This window comes from Symphalangus syndactylus, chromosome 8, assembly GCF_028878055.3.
Source record: "Symphalangus syndactylus isolate Jambi chromosome 8, NHGRI_mSymSyn1-v2.1_pri, whole genome shotgun sequence".
Taxonomy (NCBI): Eukaryota; Metazoa; Chordata; class Mammalia; order Primates; family Hylobatidae; genus Symphalangus; species Symphalangus syndactylus.
Window position 1 is genome coordinate 12,484,863 of NC_072430.2, and position 15,196 is coordinate 12,500,058.

General features: G+C 63.4%; 1 protein-coding gene across 7 annotated transcripts in view; it reads right to left on the bottom strand.

Annotated features, from left to right (window-relative positions):
• Positions 1-15,196, bottom strand: part of INF2 (inverted formin 2) — a 30,325-nt gene that overhangs the window by 9,943 nt on the left and 5,186 nt on the right. For 6 of the 7 annotated variants that reach the window (XM_063645467.1, XM_063645470.1, XM_055287988.2 and 3 more), the window contains exons 2-12: positions 8,157-8,556; positions 6,692-6,807; positions 6,458-6,617; positions 5,959-5,992; positions 3,723-3,864; positions 2,847-2,988; positions 1,878-2,645; positions 1,299-1,450; positions 1,152-1,213; positions 502-604; positions 180-265 (exon numbers count right to left, since the gene is read on the bottom strand). In XM_063645467.1, coding sequence (XP_063501537.1) covers positions 180-265; positions 502-604; positions 1,152-1,213; positions 1,299-1,450; positions 1,878-2,645; positions 2,847-2,988; positions 3,723-3,864; positions 5,959-5,992; positions 6,458-6,617; positions 6,692-6,807; positions 8,157-8,547 — 2,156 coding nt within the window. In that variant the 5' untranslated portion in view covers positions 8,548-8,556. Of the gene's footprint in view, positions 1-179; positions 266-501; positions 605-1,151; positions 1,214-1,298; positions 1,451-1,877; positions 2,646-2,846; positions 2,989-3,722; positions 3,865-5,958; positions 5,993-6,457; positions 6,618-6,691; positions 6,808-8,156; positions 8,557-15,196 lie in introns of those variants that run through there. The other variant, XM_063645472.1, reaches the window with a different exon arrangement.

A 15,196-nucleotide genomic window follows, 5' to 3' on the forward strand; every position in this document is an offset into this window, starting at 1 on the left:
AAGGACTGGGGGTGGGGCTCGAGTGATGTTTAGAAACCCGACCGCTGCAACGCTGCTCCTGGAGCCTGGGGCAGCCATTGGCACAGCCCCTTCTCCTCCCTGGCTGGGCCCTGCTCCCTATTCCCGCTCTCCTCCCACCTGGGGCCCAGGCCCTGGGGCCTGAGGGCGGCCATGCTCACCAGGGAATGGCCAGCAGGAGGAGGTAGAAATGGTCGGCGCTGGCCAGCTTGGCTCGCTCCTCTGTGAATGCCCGCAGGTTTTCAATCTGCCAGGAGGAGAACGGCGTGTGGGATCCCCCCACGCCAGCTTCCCGCCCTCCTGGACTGCCCGCCCGGCCCAGCCCCTCCAGTGCCCATCATGGCTCCCTGTGGCTCACGGTTCAGGGCAGAGGTGGGACTGGGACGCCTCCCTTCTCTGTCTCCCTGCTGGGAGCCCCCAGGACAGCCTCTCCCTTGGTTGGTGGCACTCACCGGGGGCGGGGTGTAGGGGTGGTCCTCTCACCTCGTGCTTCTCGGGAAGGAGCTTAAGGAGTTGTTTGAGAACCTCCACATCAAACTTGGTGGTATCCCCGGCCCGGATCATGGCAGCGACCTCCTCGTTGGAGCTGGAGCAGGGAGAGGACCGGGCAAGGGGTGAGTGAATCATGAGTCACCCCCACCCAGCCTCTTTGGGACCCCGCCTGGCAGGGTCTCCCCACGTAGTCATGGGGTGGCCAGGGCAGGTGGGACACAGAGCGGTCGAGTTGTTGCCCACGGTCACGCGGTGAAGGGGACCCAGGCTGACTCCCACCCTCGCTACCCTCCATGGGCCCTGTTCAGGAGATGCAGGATGGGTCAGGTGCAGCCAGCTCCCTCGGCCAGTGCTGGACACCCGCCCCAGGAAGGGATTCGGGGGCTGAGAGTCAGGGCCCACTGGTTTAGCCACTACTTGTTGTGGCCTTGTGGGGGGAGGTCCCAGCGCTCTCTCCCTGGGAGCCTGGACAGCCCCTAGCTGGGGCAGCGCGGCGCTATTACCCGCCCACAAGCCTGCCTAGGGGATGCAGTGTGCACTTCCCATGGTGGCCTGCAGAGGGCACTGCTGGGCCCAAGTCAGGAGGCTCAGGTGGAGGCGAGGCTCCGTGGCCTGGGATGGGGGCCACCTCCGTTACTCACCACTTAAATTGCTTCAGGAAGATGTTGAGGTTCAGGCTCTTCTTGGCATCGAGGAAAGTGATCTAGAAAACCCCCCCACCCAACAGGCTGGTACCGCAGGGTGGCCTGGCAGGCGGCCCCCCGTCTGAGTCCCTCCCCCGTCCCCACCTCCTTGGGCTCCTTCCTGGCCCGGGTGGCCGCTGTGGTGGGCTCCTTGGGCTTGGCTGCAGGGAAGGAGAATAGCCGCTCGATGCTGGAGAAGTCGGGCTCCACAGCCTCGGCGTCGGGGCTGCTCAGGGACGCCCACATAGAGTTGTGCTCTGTCAGGTAGGGACAGGGCCAGTGAGGCTCTCGCAGCCCCGGGGCCTGGCGATCCAGCAGGCAGGGGCTGGAGCCTCCCAGAGGGTCTAAAGGATGCCCTGCCTGGGGCCCAGCAGGTCCAGCATACAGCAGGCACCCTACCTCCCTACCTGAGCACTTATAGCCGGACCCCAGCGCACCATGGCACCCCAGACGCACTGGCTCACGGGAGCATGTGGAGGGGGGTCCTCAGAGGTAGCCCCCGCCCTGCTCCTCCCCCGTCCCTACCTCAACCACAGGCGCAGAGCCCAGAGCAAGGGGCAGGCTACCCTGGCCACGCACGGGCAGGACGTGCACACAAGTTCCATGTGCCACCTGCCCCTCTCCCCAGCAGAGACCAGCGCATTTCCTAGGGGAAGCTTCCCTTGGGGGTCTGGGGACACTCACCACGTGCCACGTTGGATGGCAACTTCTGCCAGTTCAGCTTCTTCATGCGCAGCGTGGGTGGGTTCACCCGCCGATGGCTGGGGACCCATGCTGAGCCCAAGCCGTGGTCCACCTGGGCCACGATGACCTCCTCCATGGCTCCCGCCACGGGGGGGCTGCAGGTGCAGGGCAGTAGTGGAGGTGGGGGTGGAGGAGGGCCCCAGCCCATACCAGGCAGCAGGGGTGGGGGTGGGGGCGGGCATCTCATGCCCGGGAGTGGTGGAGGTGGTGGGGGCAGGAACTCACAGGAGCCTGGCAGGGGTGGTGGTAGAGGAGGTGCTGGGGGGGCCATGGCCCCCAGACCTGGCATGGGTGGGGGTGGGGGTGCTATTGGGAGGGCCTTAGCCCCCACACTGGGCAGGGGGGGTGGTGGGGGAGGGGGAGGGGGCTCGGCACTGGAAACAGGGAGCAGGGGTGGGGGTGGGGGTGGGGGTGGGGGTGGGGGTGGGAGCGGGATGGACTCCTGCTGCTCCGTGGCTCCGGGCTGCGAAACTTTCAGGATGCTCTCACTCTGGGCGTGGTCCACGGGCTCGCAGGCAGCAGCTGCTGCTGGCTGCTGGCCCTTCACGCTGGGCTTGGGGGTTGTAGTGTTTTGCGGGGAGCTGCCCCTCTGGCTCTGGTCTAGGTTGGCCTGGACGCTTTTATGGGCCTTGACCAGGGGGCTCGGTCTGGGTCGCCCCTTGACAGACAGGAGTCGCTCAACCACTTCCTCCAGGGTGCACTCCTGGGCTGCCGTAGGGGATGTCCAGGGTCAAGGGAGAAGGGAGTGGGGGAGGGAGGGATGGGGGCTTGAGGAGGAGGCAGGAAAAAGCGGCCACTTCCCCCGGGCAGAGGATGGGTTGGGGCCAAGGACAGGCTCCCTCCCCCATGGTCTAAGACCCCAGTGTCTACCCACCAGGCTGTGCCTACGCCCCTGCCCTGCCCCCTCACCATCGCTGGCCAGGAGCACGGCCCGGTTCACGAGGCTCTCCAGGGCCTCCCAGAGCAGCTGGCTGGAGCGGAGGGTGGGCTCCAGGTGCAGGAGGCCCTGCAGCACCGACAGGAGCTGGGCAGACACCGGGGAGCAGCTCACCTGGACGGGTGAGTGTGGGGTGCAGGTCAGCAGCCGGCCCCTCCCTGGTGGACTAAGGACCATTGGCCTGTCTGCCAGGGCATCCAGTCCCATCATCCCCTCTATTCCCATGGATCCCTAGAGATGAGAGTCTCAGCGACTGTGGTACTGGTGACATGTGGAACTGTCCTGTGCATTATGGGATGTTAAACAGAACCCCTGGTCTCTACCTACTCAATGCCAATAGCACCCCCTGCCCAGCTGTGGCAGCCAAAAATGTCTTCAGATGTTGCCAGATGCCATCTGGGGACACAACTGCCCCCAGATGAGAGCTGCCAGGTTCAGGGAATGAGGGGAGGGCCTGAGCTTGATGAGAATTCAGCCTCTTCGCCCCTCACCAGGCCCCGAGGCCTCTGAAGCCCACCTGATGGGGACTGGGCAGCTGGGGCCCAGGACAGTACAGCCAGCTGTGGGCCGCACTGGTCTTTGGAGCCCCGTCCTTCTGGGTCCTGTGGCCCTGGCTTTGCTCCCAGGGCCCAGCCCGGCCCCCAGGCTGCCCGCTCTAGGCGCCAGCTCCCTTTCCAACCCCTGGCCCCTTGCCGCTCCCTGGAGTCTCACCCCAAAGCCGGCACCATGGCCCAGGTCACAGCAGGGTCTGACCAGGGCAGGGAGGACCATTCCAGGCCCAACCTCTGGACCTCAGGGCCACAGCCTGCCCTGGAGGGCTGCCCTCCACCCTCCACCCCCCGGCCCACCTTGTGGAACAGGGAGGCAAAGACCTCCTGGTGGCTGCTCATGTCGACCCCGCCAGAGACTCGCAGCAGCTCCTCCTCGTCCTCGGCCTTAGCCTCCTCGAAGGCCTCCAGCTGGATCAGCAGGTCGGCGTCCTCCAGGTCTCTGTGCAGGAGGGGCCAGGTGGGCTAAGCCTGCTGCTGCTGCCACTGCCAACACGCAGGCGGGGCAGCCCGGGTCGGCGCCAGTGTACCAGCCCCGCTCAGCCCACCTGGGACTCTGAGCCAGGCCGTGGCCCGCTGTGGCTGACATGTGACCCACACAGCCAGGGATGGCGACCTAAGAGTGGCAGCTCCCAGGTCAGTGCCTTGCGCCCTGCCAGGCTGCCCCCGGCTCACCAGGCATCCGCATGCCCGTGGGGAAGGGGAAGGGCGAGTGTTCCCACTCCCATCGAGTAACGTGCACCAAGGCCTGGGGAGGTGGCACACAATAGAACCAGGCCGTAACCTTGGGGGAGGGAAGGCCCTCCTCTGGGCGCGGCGTGACCACAGTGAAGACCACACCTGACGTGGCTCCACAGGGCTGCATGGATACAGGAGGGGCGGGGCTCTGGCCTGAGCAGGAGGAACCTTAGTGTTCACTGGGCCTAGGACTTGCCAGTCTTCTCAGTCTGGTCAATGAGCAGAGCCCTCTGCAGGCAGGGCCAGCCCCCTTCAGCCTACACTGGCGGGGTACAGGCACCCATGTGAGCAAACTTTGCCTGAGGCCATTTCTTTTTTTTTTTTTTTTTTGAGATAGAGTCTTGCTTTGTCACCCATGCTGGAGTGCAGTGGTACGATCTCGGCTCACTGCAACTTCCACCTCCTGGGATCCAATGATTGTCCTGCCTCAGCCTCCTGAGTAGTTGGGATTGCAGGCACATGCCACCATGGCTGGCTAATTTTTGTACTTTTAGTAGAGATGGGGTTTCACCGTGTTGGCCAAGCCGGTCTCGAACTCCTGACCTCAGGTGATCTGCCCATCTTGGCCTCCCAAAGTGCCGGGATTACAGGTGCGAGCCACTGCGCCTGGCCCCTGAGGCCATTTCGACACCAGGCATTCTAGCCCTGGGCTCCTCCAAGCTGATGTCCCTGGGTGTGGGGACACTCCCCTGAGTACAGTTCTGACTGAGGCCTGGGATAGAGCTTCTCAGCTATGTGGGTTCCCAGCAGGGCTGCAAGATTTAGCAAATGAAACTACAGAGTACCTGTTCAATTTGAATTTCAGACAAACAACGAATAACTTTTGGCATAAGTATATCCCATGCAACATCTGGGATATACTTACACTAAAATATTGTCTGTTGTGTATCTGAAACCTGAATGAACTGCATGTCCCACACAGTACCTGGCAACCCTAGTTTCTTTTTAAAAAAAATTTTTATTTTAGACTCAGGGGATACATGTGTGTGTATGCCACATGGTACACTGTGTAACATAGGCGATTGGCCTTCTAGGGCAGCGGTCCCCAGCCCTTTTGGCACCAGGGACTGGTTTTGTGGAAGATAATTTTTCCACAGACCGGGGTGACGGGAATGGTTTAGGGATAAAACTGTTGCACCCCCGATCATCAGGCATTAGATTGTCACGAGGAGCACGCGGCCTGGATCCCTTGCGTGCGTGCGCAGTGAGAATCTAATGCAGTGCTGATCTGACGTGAGGTGGAGCTCAGGCAGGAATGCCCGCCCACTGCTCACTTCCTGCCGCACGGCCTGGTTCCAATAGGCCATGTACCGGTCCACAGCCTGGGGGTTGGGGACCCTTGTTCTAGTGGGTCTGACACCAAGTAGTGACGAACACTGTACCCTGTAGGTAGTTTTTCAACTCTTGCCCTGGAGCCCGTGTCCCTGTCTCCATCTTGCGTCCACGTGAACCACCCTGTAGTTCCCTCTTATTAGCATTTCATTTTCTGTTTCTGGGTTGGTTCACTTAGGGTCACGGCCTCCAGCTCCATCCACGGTGTGCAAAGGATATGAGCTCATTCTGTCCTTTCTATGGCTGCTGCAACCCTAGTTTCTATGGGCAGCTGCCAGGGACAGTGAGCTGGATTCTAGCCTGAGACCTGGCTTCTGGCTGGACCCCTTGGGGTTACTCTGGGGGAGCCACCTCCCTGCCATCTGGAGGTGCTGCTTAGGTGAGGTGGCTGGGATCCAAAGGGCAGGTGGGCCTGGCCTTGGGAGCAGGAGGGGCAGCTGGCAGGACCGCTACAGTGGGGACTCACCGCAGGCGAGCCAGGACATCCAGCAGCTGCAGCCCTGGGAAGGGACGGACAGGGTCAGAGGGTTTGGAGGCCACTCCCCACCTTCCCCATTTCACTTCTGCCACCCAGAGCACCTGGCCCTGCTCTGCTGCACTCATGGGACACCAGAGACCTGAGGCTCCAGAGGGGAGACAATCGTGCTGGACACGCAGTGATGCTTACTCAGGGCTCACTGCCAGAACAGGCAGGGCTGGAACGAGATCTCAGGCCCCCTGGCCCGCTCCACTGCCTGGCCAGCCTCATAACTGAGAACGGTCCAGGGTTGACCCCCAGGCGTTCTGAGGCCTGTGTCCATTGAAGGGGCAGGTGGTGGCAGGCCTGAGATGGTGGTGCCTTCCTCTGGGCCCCTGGGTCAGGGGCAGGTTTTGTGGCGCTCCCACCTCCCCAGGTGGATGCAGCATGGGATGTGCTGGCCAAGAGGCGGGCAGGAGCGGGCATGCAGCCTGGGGCGGGTGCTTACCGATAAACTCGTTCCGCAGCTGGGTGCGCGCGCGCAGGTCCTCGGGGCCCAGGATGACGGCGTTGATCACGCTAAGCAGGGTGACCACGTAGGGCACGTTGTCACTGCCGGAGAGCTCGTTCATGACAATGCTGAAGCGGTACTGCTGGCTGCACACCGTCTGCGGGGAGGGCGGAGTCAGGGCACACCCAGGCAGGAAGCCCCATGTGCCCAGGTCCAGGCCCTGCCACCCACCTTGTAGTGGTCCAGGGCGTCCAGGGTCAGTGCGTGGCCCTCGGGAGAGTAGATGCACAGGGCGGCCAGTAGCTCAAACACTTGCTTCTTCACCATCACGTTGGATGTGTCCAGGGCTGCCAGGGTGGAGTGGGCAGGTTCAGCAGGGTCAACGCACCCCTTCCCATGCCTGTGCAGCTGGGCTCAGGGCTGGGGCTCTGGGCCTGGCAGGCAGACGCCAGGGGGTGCCGGGCACTTGTCTGTGGCCCACAGCAGTGCTGAACAAAGGGCTGGGACCCAATGAGCTGCCCGCTCCTCGGTGTCCCGGCTCTGCTCCTGGACCACAGGCCAGACCCTGCAGGGAAGGGCTTGGAGGCAGCTGCCCCATCCTGTCACTGGCTCTGGGCCCAGGTTTTCTCCCAATGCAGCACTTACTGTGTTTATGGCAGACACAACCTCATTCCTATGAACCCCTGCCTCCCACCCCATCCCTGGAGCTGTGAAAGTTCTGGGGGTGTCTCTCATCTGACCCTGCTGAGAACAATTCACAAAAGACTCCACAGAGGGGCCCTGGCAGGCCCAGGCTGGGGAGACAGGCTGAGAGTGGCTGGCCCCTACACCCGCCTTTGTCCCCTGGGTCCAACAGAAATAAGGCGCCTCTGGCTTGCTTGCCCGCACAGGTACCTGCCGCCCCCATGGGTCCACCCCGCCCATCACTGCCCACCCTAGCTCATCCTCAAGCATCGGTGGGACCTGGCAGCAGCCATGGAGTGGCACAGCAAGGGTTTCTCTCAAGGGGCCGGGACTAACTTTGGGCACAGCCTGGGGAGACTTCCTGGAGGAGGGGAAAGTGAGCTGGGGCTTAAAGGCTTAGCACAGGACCTTGGAGGACGCAAAGGCAGAAAACACGAACAGAGGCAGAGACCAGGGGCCTGCCTGCCTGCCTGCCGGGGATGAGTCCCCTGGGTGCTGGAGTAGGGGACAGGGTGGGGAGGGAGGCGCTGGGGAAGGCGCTGGGAGGTGGAGGGTGACACCATCGGTAGGTGTGGGCCAGACCTGAAGGGCTCTGTCTGGGCTGAGGCTGAAGGGCTTGGAGCCAGGCAGGTGTATGTAGGGAGCCACTCGGGTGGATTCGCATCTCTGACTCAGGTGACTCCTGCCGCCGAGGTGTGGACAGAGGCAGAGGGTGGGAGCCAGCACAGGACGGGGAGGAAGGGTGGGGCAGAGCCACAGAACAGAGAGGGGCACAGGGGGACCGCTGGTGCAGCAGTGCGGGGACTGGGGTGACCTGGAAGCCTCAGACTCGGAGTGAATGTGATGTTTTTCCTGAGCCCAGGAAGCCAGTCCTCCTCCAGGAAGCCCTCCTTGCCTGTCTGGCTGCGCCTCCTCCTCGTGGGTCCCCAGGCCTCCCCGGGTCTTTCGGGCCTGAAGCCTCATATCAGATCCCTAGCGTCCGCCTGGGCGGCCCTCCCGCACTGCGGCTCACCCTGGGAGAGCTGGCGCACGTAGCCCTGGTTGCTGAGGATGTACTCGATGCCCTGCCGCGAGTTCATGACGGCGCGCACGCAGCTGACGCAGGTGAGCTGCAGCAGGGCGTCCGAGATGCGTGCGACGCCGCGGCCCGACAGCCGCGCCAGCGCCTCGAGCAGCAGGTCCAGGCCGCTCTGCTCCAGGAACTGCACCATCCAGCCGCCGTCGCTGCCCTCCAGGCGCTTGCGCAGGCCGGAGTAGTTGACCACAGAGGGCATCTGGAGCAGCCGGATGCACAGCTCAGGGTCCGCGCTCTCCAAGTTGGCCTCCGTGGGGTCCGAATCCTGTGGCCCCAGCTTCTCCTTCAGCGCTGCCCACTTGCGCTGTGCGCCCTCCTTCACCGACATCTTGCCGAGCTGCGGGCAGAGGGCAGGGAGCCGTCAGCGGGGAGGGGATGGGGGCTGTCCTCCTGGCCACCAGTGCAGGCGGGGCCCCTTCCCTCAGTCTCAGCTTCTCTGCTGCAATTCCTGCTCGCGTGCCATGCAGAGGGTTAGGGGTAGCACTGTGTCCCCCACTACATCTTAGGCTTCCCTGTACCCATCCCTGACCGAATTTCAGCAACCGAGGCGGCAGGCGGGAAGGGCCCCACCGCGCAGGAGGACCCCGAGGCTCAGGGCTGGGAGGAGACAAGCCGGCTCAGAAACCTGCACCGCGAGGCCAGCACGGCCCCTGCAGACTGACGGGACCGGATGAGCTTGGGGAGGACTTGGGGGAGCGGGAGGCTCCACTGGCTGGAACATTACCCACGGTAATGATGCAACAAAACGACACATCTGAGGCTCCCTTATCTCACCCCAGGGCACTTCCCCCGCCCCACGGACAATATGGACAGGGAGATTCCAAACCTCAGGCATGCCTGGGCTGTCCACAGCGTCAGGAGCATGGCTGGGGAGGAGGGGCGGCTCCTGGTCTCCCCTGGGCCTCAGTCTGCCCATCTGCATGTGGGTGGGGGGCTCACACCAACAGGAAGACGGAGACCCTTGGCACTCAGGGTTTTACCAGGACTCAGTCACAACAGGTCTGACTCCAGCCCTGGGAACACCCGGGTAACAGGCCCAGCCCAGAAGAGCCCCAACACGTGCCTTTCCCCAAAACAGAACAGCAGCACAGGCGGGTTGCACCTCTGACATCGGCTCCACGCCACCACATCCCCCCAGCCGCTGTCCCCAACCACAGACCCTAGGAACCGGCCTCGAAGGTCAGGGGCATCCCAGGCCCTCCTGCAAACATGCATGGCTCAGATCTTATATTTAGCATCTGAGAACGGCAGCGTGGAGCCTCGGGGAGGGAGCTCGGGGGCCGGGCCTGGCAGGGACACACTCTGAGCCTCCACCCTGGCCCAGCACTCTCCACCCTGGCCCTCGGCTTCCCACCACCTCCAAGGCAGGCACTTTATACCTCCCGCAACAGGTGGGGAACTGGAGGCGGCTGGATCCCAGAGAAGCTGGGTCTGTGCCCACAGTCCCACACCTGGGCACAGCTGGGCTGTGACTGGAGGTCCCACATGGCTTTGCTTCAAGTGCTGCCCAACCTGGTAAGTCAGGGGACCCCAGGCCGAGGGGCATTTGAGGTCACAGGAGCTGAGCGGGGTCAAGCACCCAAGCGCCTGTCTCTCCAGGCGGCTGTGGCCCCAGCCCCACTGCTGTCCTCGCCACTGGAGGCCCATTCCTCCCCCCTTGCCTTGGGAGAGCATCCTGGAGCACCTGCCCTTGCGGTCTCAGGCCCACTCCCCGGCCTGGCCCACGACCAAGCCTGGTGTTTCCGGCAGTCCAGCCCCTACTCCCCGAACTGCCCCTCAAGCCTCCGCCTGTCCAACTGCCCCGGGGGGCCAGTGGGCTCCTTCCAGGAGGCAGCCTGACAGGTGTAAGCCAGAGCTCTGATCTGCATGTCCCCAGCTCAGGCCCGCACCAGCAGACCTGGGCCCAGTCACTCATCCTGCCTGGGCCTCAGTTTCCTCCTTCGCACCTCCAGCAGCAGGCTGCCAGGAGCATACTGAGAGGCTGTCCTTGGGATGCCCCTCCACCCTGCAGGGGTTCCTGGTCTGGGCACTGTAGAATGGAGAGCCTGGAGCCCCCGGCCCACTGTGGTTTTAAGCCACCCTCCCAGGCCCGGCCCTCTTGGTCATCCAGTGGCCGTCCACTCACCCAGATGCGTAGGACCTTCCGGCCGCCTCTGCCCACCCACTCTGGGCCCTGCCCTGAGCTGCTCCTCATGCTCTCCTGGCTTCTCATCGCTGCTGACCGCTGAGCTGCCAGAGCCACCTGGGTCCCTCCCAGGCAGCCTCAGGTCCCCAATGCCCCTCCTGGTGGCAGTAGGGGTTGCTCCCACCACCATGAAGAGCCAGGCAGCTGGGCCTCTGCATATATTCCCACCCACCTTGGCTGTTGCTGCCTAGAGGCCCCAGAACTGACCCTCCTTTCCTCCCCCGCCTCCATTGGCTGGAGTCCCTATCCCCTTGGCATAGGCTGAGTGGACGGAGTTATGAACTCTCCCAGGCCCGGCCCCTGGCATCCAGAGTGTCCTCTCCAGCCAAGAGCCCCAGGGGTCCCTCCATGCAAAAAATCCTGACCTTTTAGAGACAAGCAGTGCCACCGAGAGCCACTGTGCCCCAGGCCCCAGGGTGTCCCTGGACACAGAAGGTGCTCCCTGACCTGAGTACTGCCCCTTTTGGCACTGCCCAGCGCTCCTTGCCCTGTGCAAGCCCCTGAAAGACCCTAGTCAAGAGGAGCCCCCTTGGTCAGTGGGGTGGAGCCACGGTGGGAGGAAACTGGCCCTCCTGCCCATCAGGTTTCTATGCCCCCGTGCCTGGGTGCCCAGCTCTGTGTCGGAGCTGCCCCAGTTGGCCGCGCCCCACCGGGTGCTGTCTGGGGGCAGTGAGTGTAGCAGGGCCTTGCTGGGCTGCGACCCAGCATAGACAGGGCTCCAGCTGAGGACCCGGAGGCTGAGGCCAGAGCTGCTTTCCTCCTTCTGTGATGCCGCCAAGGCTGCCCGATCTCATCCAGGCCCCCCCGGTCAGGCTCTACACTGGGGAATGTTCCAACTGCTTTTCAGCATGAGGCTGAACCTGCAAACACACCATGGCCAGACCATATATGCATCACTCTGACCCGCAATCTGGCCACTGGCTCCAAATGGACGGGACCTGGTTAATAACTGACAGCTTCTGTGATTTTTGTCCCACCTCATAGGAGCCCAACTTCCAGCCAGCAGCCTCTCTCAGGGCATCCCCGAGCCTTCCTTTTGTCTATAAAAAGCTTTCTATGTATAGAGTGAAATATCCATATGAGAAAACCATGAGGCTTCCCACTCCCCCGCCCGCCTGTGAGTCTCTGCTAAACTCGGGCGGCAGTGGCCGACTCCCTGCTACAGCGAGCTCTGCACAAACAGCCTTGCCTGTTCTCACTGGGGGGTGGTGTCCACTTCTGCAAGGATTCCAGAAGGAATCCACAGTTTACTGATCTCAGGGGCACGGGGCTACGGGGAACAATACACTGGAAGGCGCCAGTGCCAACTGAGAAGGGAAGGGGGCGGGAGTCTCATTGCTGAGCTGTGTGCCCCTGGGCAGGCTACCCTTCCCCTCTGCTCTCCATCTGGAAAGTGGGTTGGTGGGGCCACCAGCACAGGAATGTGTCCTCAGAGCTCCCCAGCCCCGGCTGTAGGGCGTGGCCACCTCCCCACAGGCACAGGAATTTGCGTTCTTCGCAATCTTTTCTACAGCCGGCACCAGCTCTGGCTGAGGCAGGGCAGGACCATCCAGGCTCTGCAGGGCCCAGTACCCATGGCTTAAGCCAGACCCCATGCCTCGGACAGCAAAAGGGTCAGGGCACCAAGAAGGGGTGTCCCATCCACTCCACCCCCGGCAGTCCACCAGCACCAGTGGAACTGCACAGGGAAGGGTCTTCCGCAGACGAAGACTCCGAGGTCTGAGGGGCTCACCCCACCCATGCTAGTGGGACATCACCATGGGCCTTCAGCACTTGCTTTTGTCAACCAATAGCATGGGGCTTCCAGAGGACGGGGCCATGCCTCTCCCCTCAGACTCCAGCTCCTGCAGGCAGGGCCCCCCTCTGGGCCTGGGCCTGGCCAGCCTGGTGTGGTGATGCCACCACCTCCATCCGAATGCCTACACACTCGGGCAGCTGCACTGACTCTCGGGAAGCCACTGGGCCACCGCCCCGCTTGGCAGTCAACAGTCAAGCTGAGTGTGTGGTGTGGGTGGGGACAGGTCCATGCTGGCCCTCACTAGACCTGTGGCCATGTGCCTAGCCCCTGCGGTGCAGACAGAAGACCAGAGCCAGGGAGTGTGGGCTCTCGAGGCAGGCCCAGCACCGAGCTGTGGAGAGTAGCTGGGGGCTCCTGCATGGGCCCATGGCCCTGAGTGGCACACAGGCCGGGGTCAGGGTACCCAGGCTTGAATCCCAGTACGAGAGGGACCTGAGCCAGCCACTGAAGCCCCCAGGCCTCGGCTCCCTCACTTGCCTCCCAGGAGCCAGGCGAGGAGGGCCTTCCACAGCACGGCGTGGGGGGTCCTGTGCCCTCAGCCAGCACCAGTGGGCCTGGAGGCACCGCCGTGACATGTTCTGAGTCTGCCTGGGACAGCCCCCTCCCCTGTGAAGGCCCCACTGGTAGGGAAGGGAGAGGTCTGCCTGAGTCCAGGCTCCCCATGAGGAACAGGCCAAGCCCTGAGCCTGGCAGCCCTGGGGCAGCAGGTACTGCCTTCTGTGCCTGGGACCAAGGGGCTCTGGGGACCCTGAAGCAGTGGCGAGGGTAGGGCAGGCACCGGCTGGGCACATGAGCACCTGTTGGGGGCCACTGCCTGGGAGTGGGCAGGCAGCTGTGGCGTGGCCCTTCTGGCACTGGCACAGGGCTGGGTGCTTCTGGGCCCTGAGCCAACGTTGGTGGTGGGGGTGCAGGGAGGGAGCTTGTCTTCCACGGGGTGGGCGGGCAGAACGGCAGGAGAGGATTCCGGAACTAGGAGGCAGGGGCTGCCACACTGTATTTTTAGCTCCTCCGAGAGCCCCAATTTTTCCACTGCTTGGCAACCCATGGATCTCCGGGACTGCACGCATTCCTGGCAGCACCCCGGGGTTCTGGGCAGCCCAGGCCCTGCAGGGCGGTGGAGGCACCTGGAGCTGAACCTGTCCTACCATGACCCCCATTCCCTCCCTCACACTCAGACTCCCAGCTCCTTTGAGCCTCCAGCATGTGTCACCTTCCCCACCAGGCCAACAGCCCCCGAGGGACCTCTACTGACCTGGTGGCTCACCGACTGCTGGCAAGGCCCAGGGAGGGCCTGTGCACAGGGGGCCTCAAGGCAGGAGAGGATGGGGGTCCGCCCACTGCCACCTGTCCAGGGGCATGGGGCGCGCTGGGCCTTGGTGAGGGCTGGCTGTGTCCTCACTGTCACCTGGCCCGTCTCACACCCAAGAAGCACTCCAGCCCTCATGCCGCCTGCAGTCCCCAAGATCTGGATGGAGTGCGAGGCTTCTGCCTCCAAAGCCCTCCAGGATCCTGAACTCCACTTGTTGTGCAAAGAGGGCCCCCGGGCCACTGTGGGGACAGCAGGACAGAAGGGCCCCCTGGAAGCGGGTGGGCAGAAAGGCGCTCTCAGCAGTGTCATGATCAGAAGACAAAGATGGAAAGCAGGCCACATGGTGATGGATTTCAATCACATGGTGGGTGTGATGACACCAGGACACCTGCCCAATCACTAACTGAAGCTGCATCTCGGATGAATGTGGTCGTTTTATACTGAGAAAGAAAGCAAGCAAAATGATCAACAGACAGCAACAACATCTCACAGAGGGAAGCTGGGCTCAGAGCGGTGGCAGCCCCTGCTTGGGTCACCCAGAGAGCGCAGCTGGGAGCCAGGGGTCCTTCATGGCACTCTGGCAAGTGTCGGTGGAGGTGGCTGGGGGGTCCGGGCTGGCCAACACTGAACGCCAGGGGACACCACTGGTCCGGGAGCCAGGCTACAGCTGGGCTCTCTGTGTCCCCAGGATCTGGAGCAGACAATGGGTCTGGGGGAGGTACATCTTCCTGGGTTAGCAACAGAGCCCTGTGGAAGCCACAGGGAGGAGGGTGGCTCTGTAGCGGGGGTAGGGGGGATGCAGCAAACAGGAAATGCCCCGGCTCACTGGGAGGACGGTCGGCAAGCGCAGCCTAGGCAAGGGAGGACAGGAAGGGCGGAGGCCCCATGCCAGCAAGCCCAGCTCTCGCTTCCACCTGCACTGAGGGTGTGCAGGGCCTGGGTGGGTGGGCGGCTCGCCAGTCACCGGATGGGCCTTCTCCAGGCCACAGTGTCTCTCCTGCACAAAGAGCAGGGCCAACAGGGTGCTCCGTGAGGGCCTGGTCACCTCTGGCATTCTCAGGGGTCTGGGCTGGAGTCTGGGGGCCCAGGGAGAAGCGTAGGGGGATGAGCGGCTGCACTGGAAGTACTTCCTGAGCCTGAGGGCCTGCCAGCACCTACTATGGCTGTGGCTGGGAGTGACGTGTGCAGATCTGTGGTTAGGGACTGGGGAGGGCACAGGGCCTGATCAGGCCCTGCAGGTGGCATGAGCCCAGGGCTGGCCTATCACAGGCCCCAGACGTACCCTGTAGGGGGTCTGCTGGGCAATGAGGGCAGGTGGCCAGGAGCATGACCAGGAGCTCATCACCAGAATCCTCCCACCTGGGTTTCCTCCCCCCAGACCAGACACACTCAGAGATGCCTCCTCCGAGGCCCCAGGTCCCTCCTCTGTCCTCGGAAAAAGCCTCTCTCAACCTGGGAGGGGGAAGGGCAGCAGCTCGTTGGAGCCAGGCCCCAGCTTCAGGGTTCAGGTCCTGATTGCTGTGTGCCTAGCTGGGCCCCAGGGTGTCCAGCCCCCACCCTGCCTGTGCCAGGACAAGACGGCTGCCCGCTGCCTGCCCACGAGCCAGGCTCCATGGTCCCTGCCCCCAGCCCACATCCCCACTAGCAGCTGCCTTCCCAGGAGCAGGGAGAACAAAGACAGATTG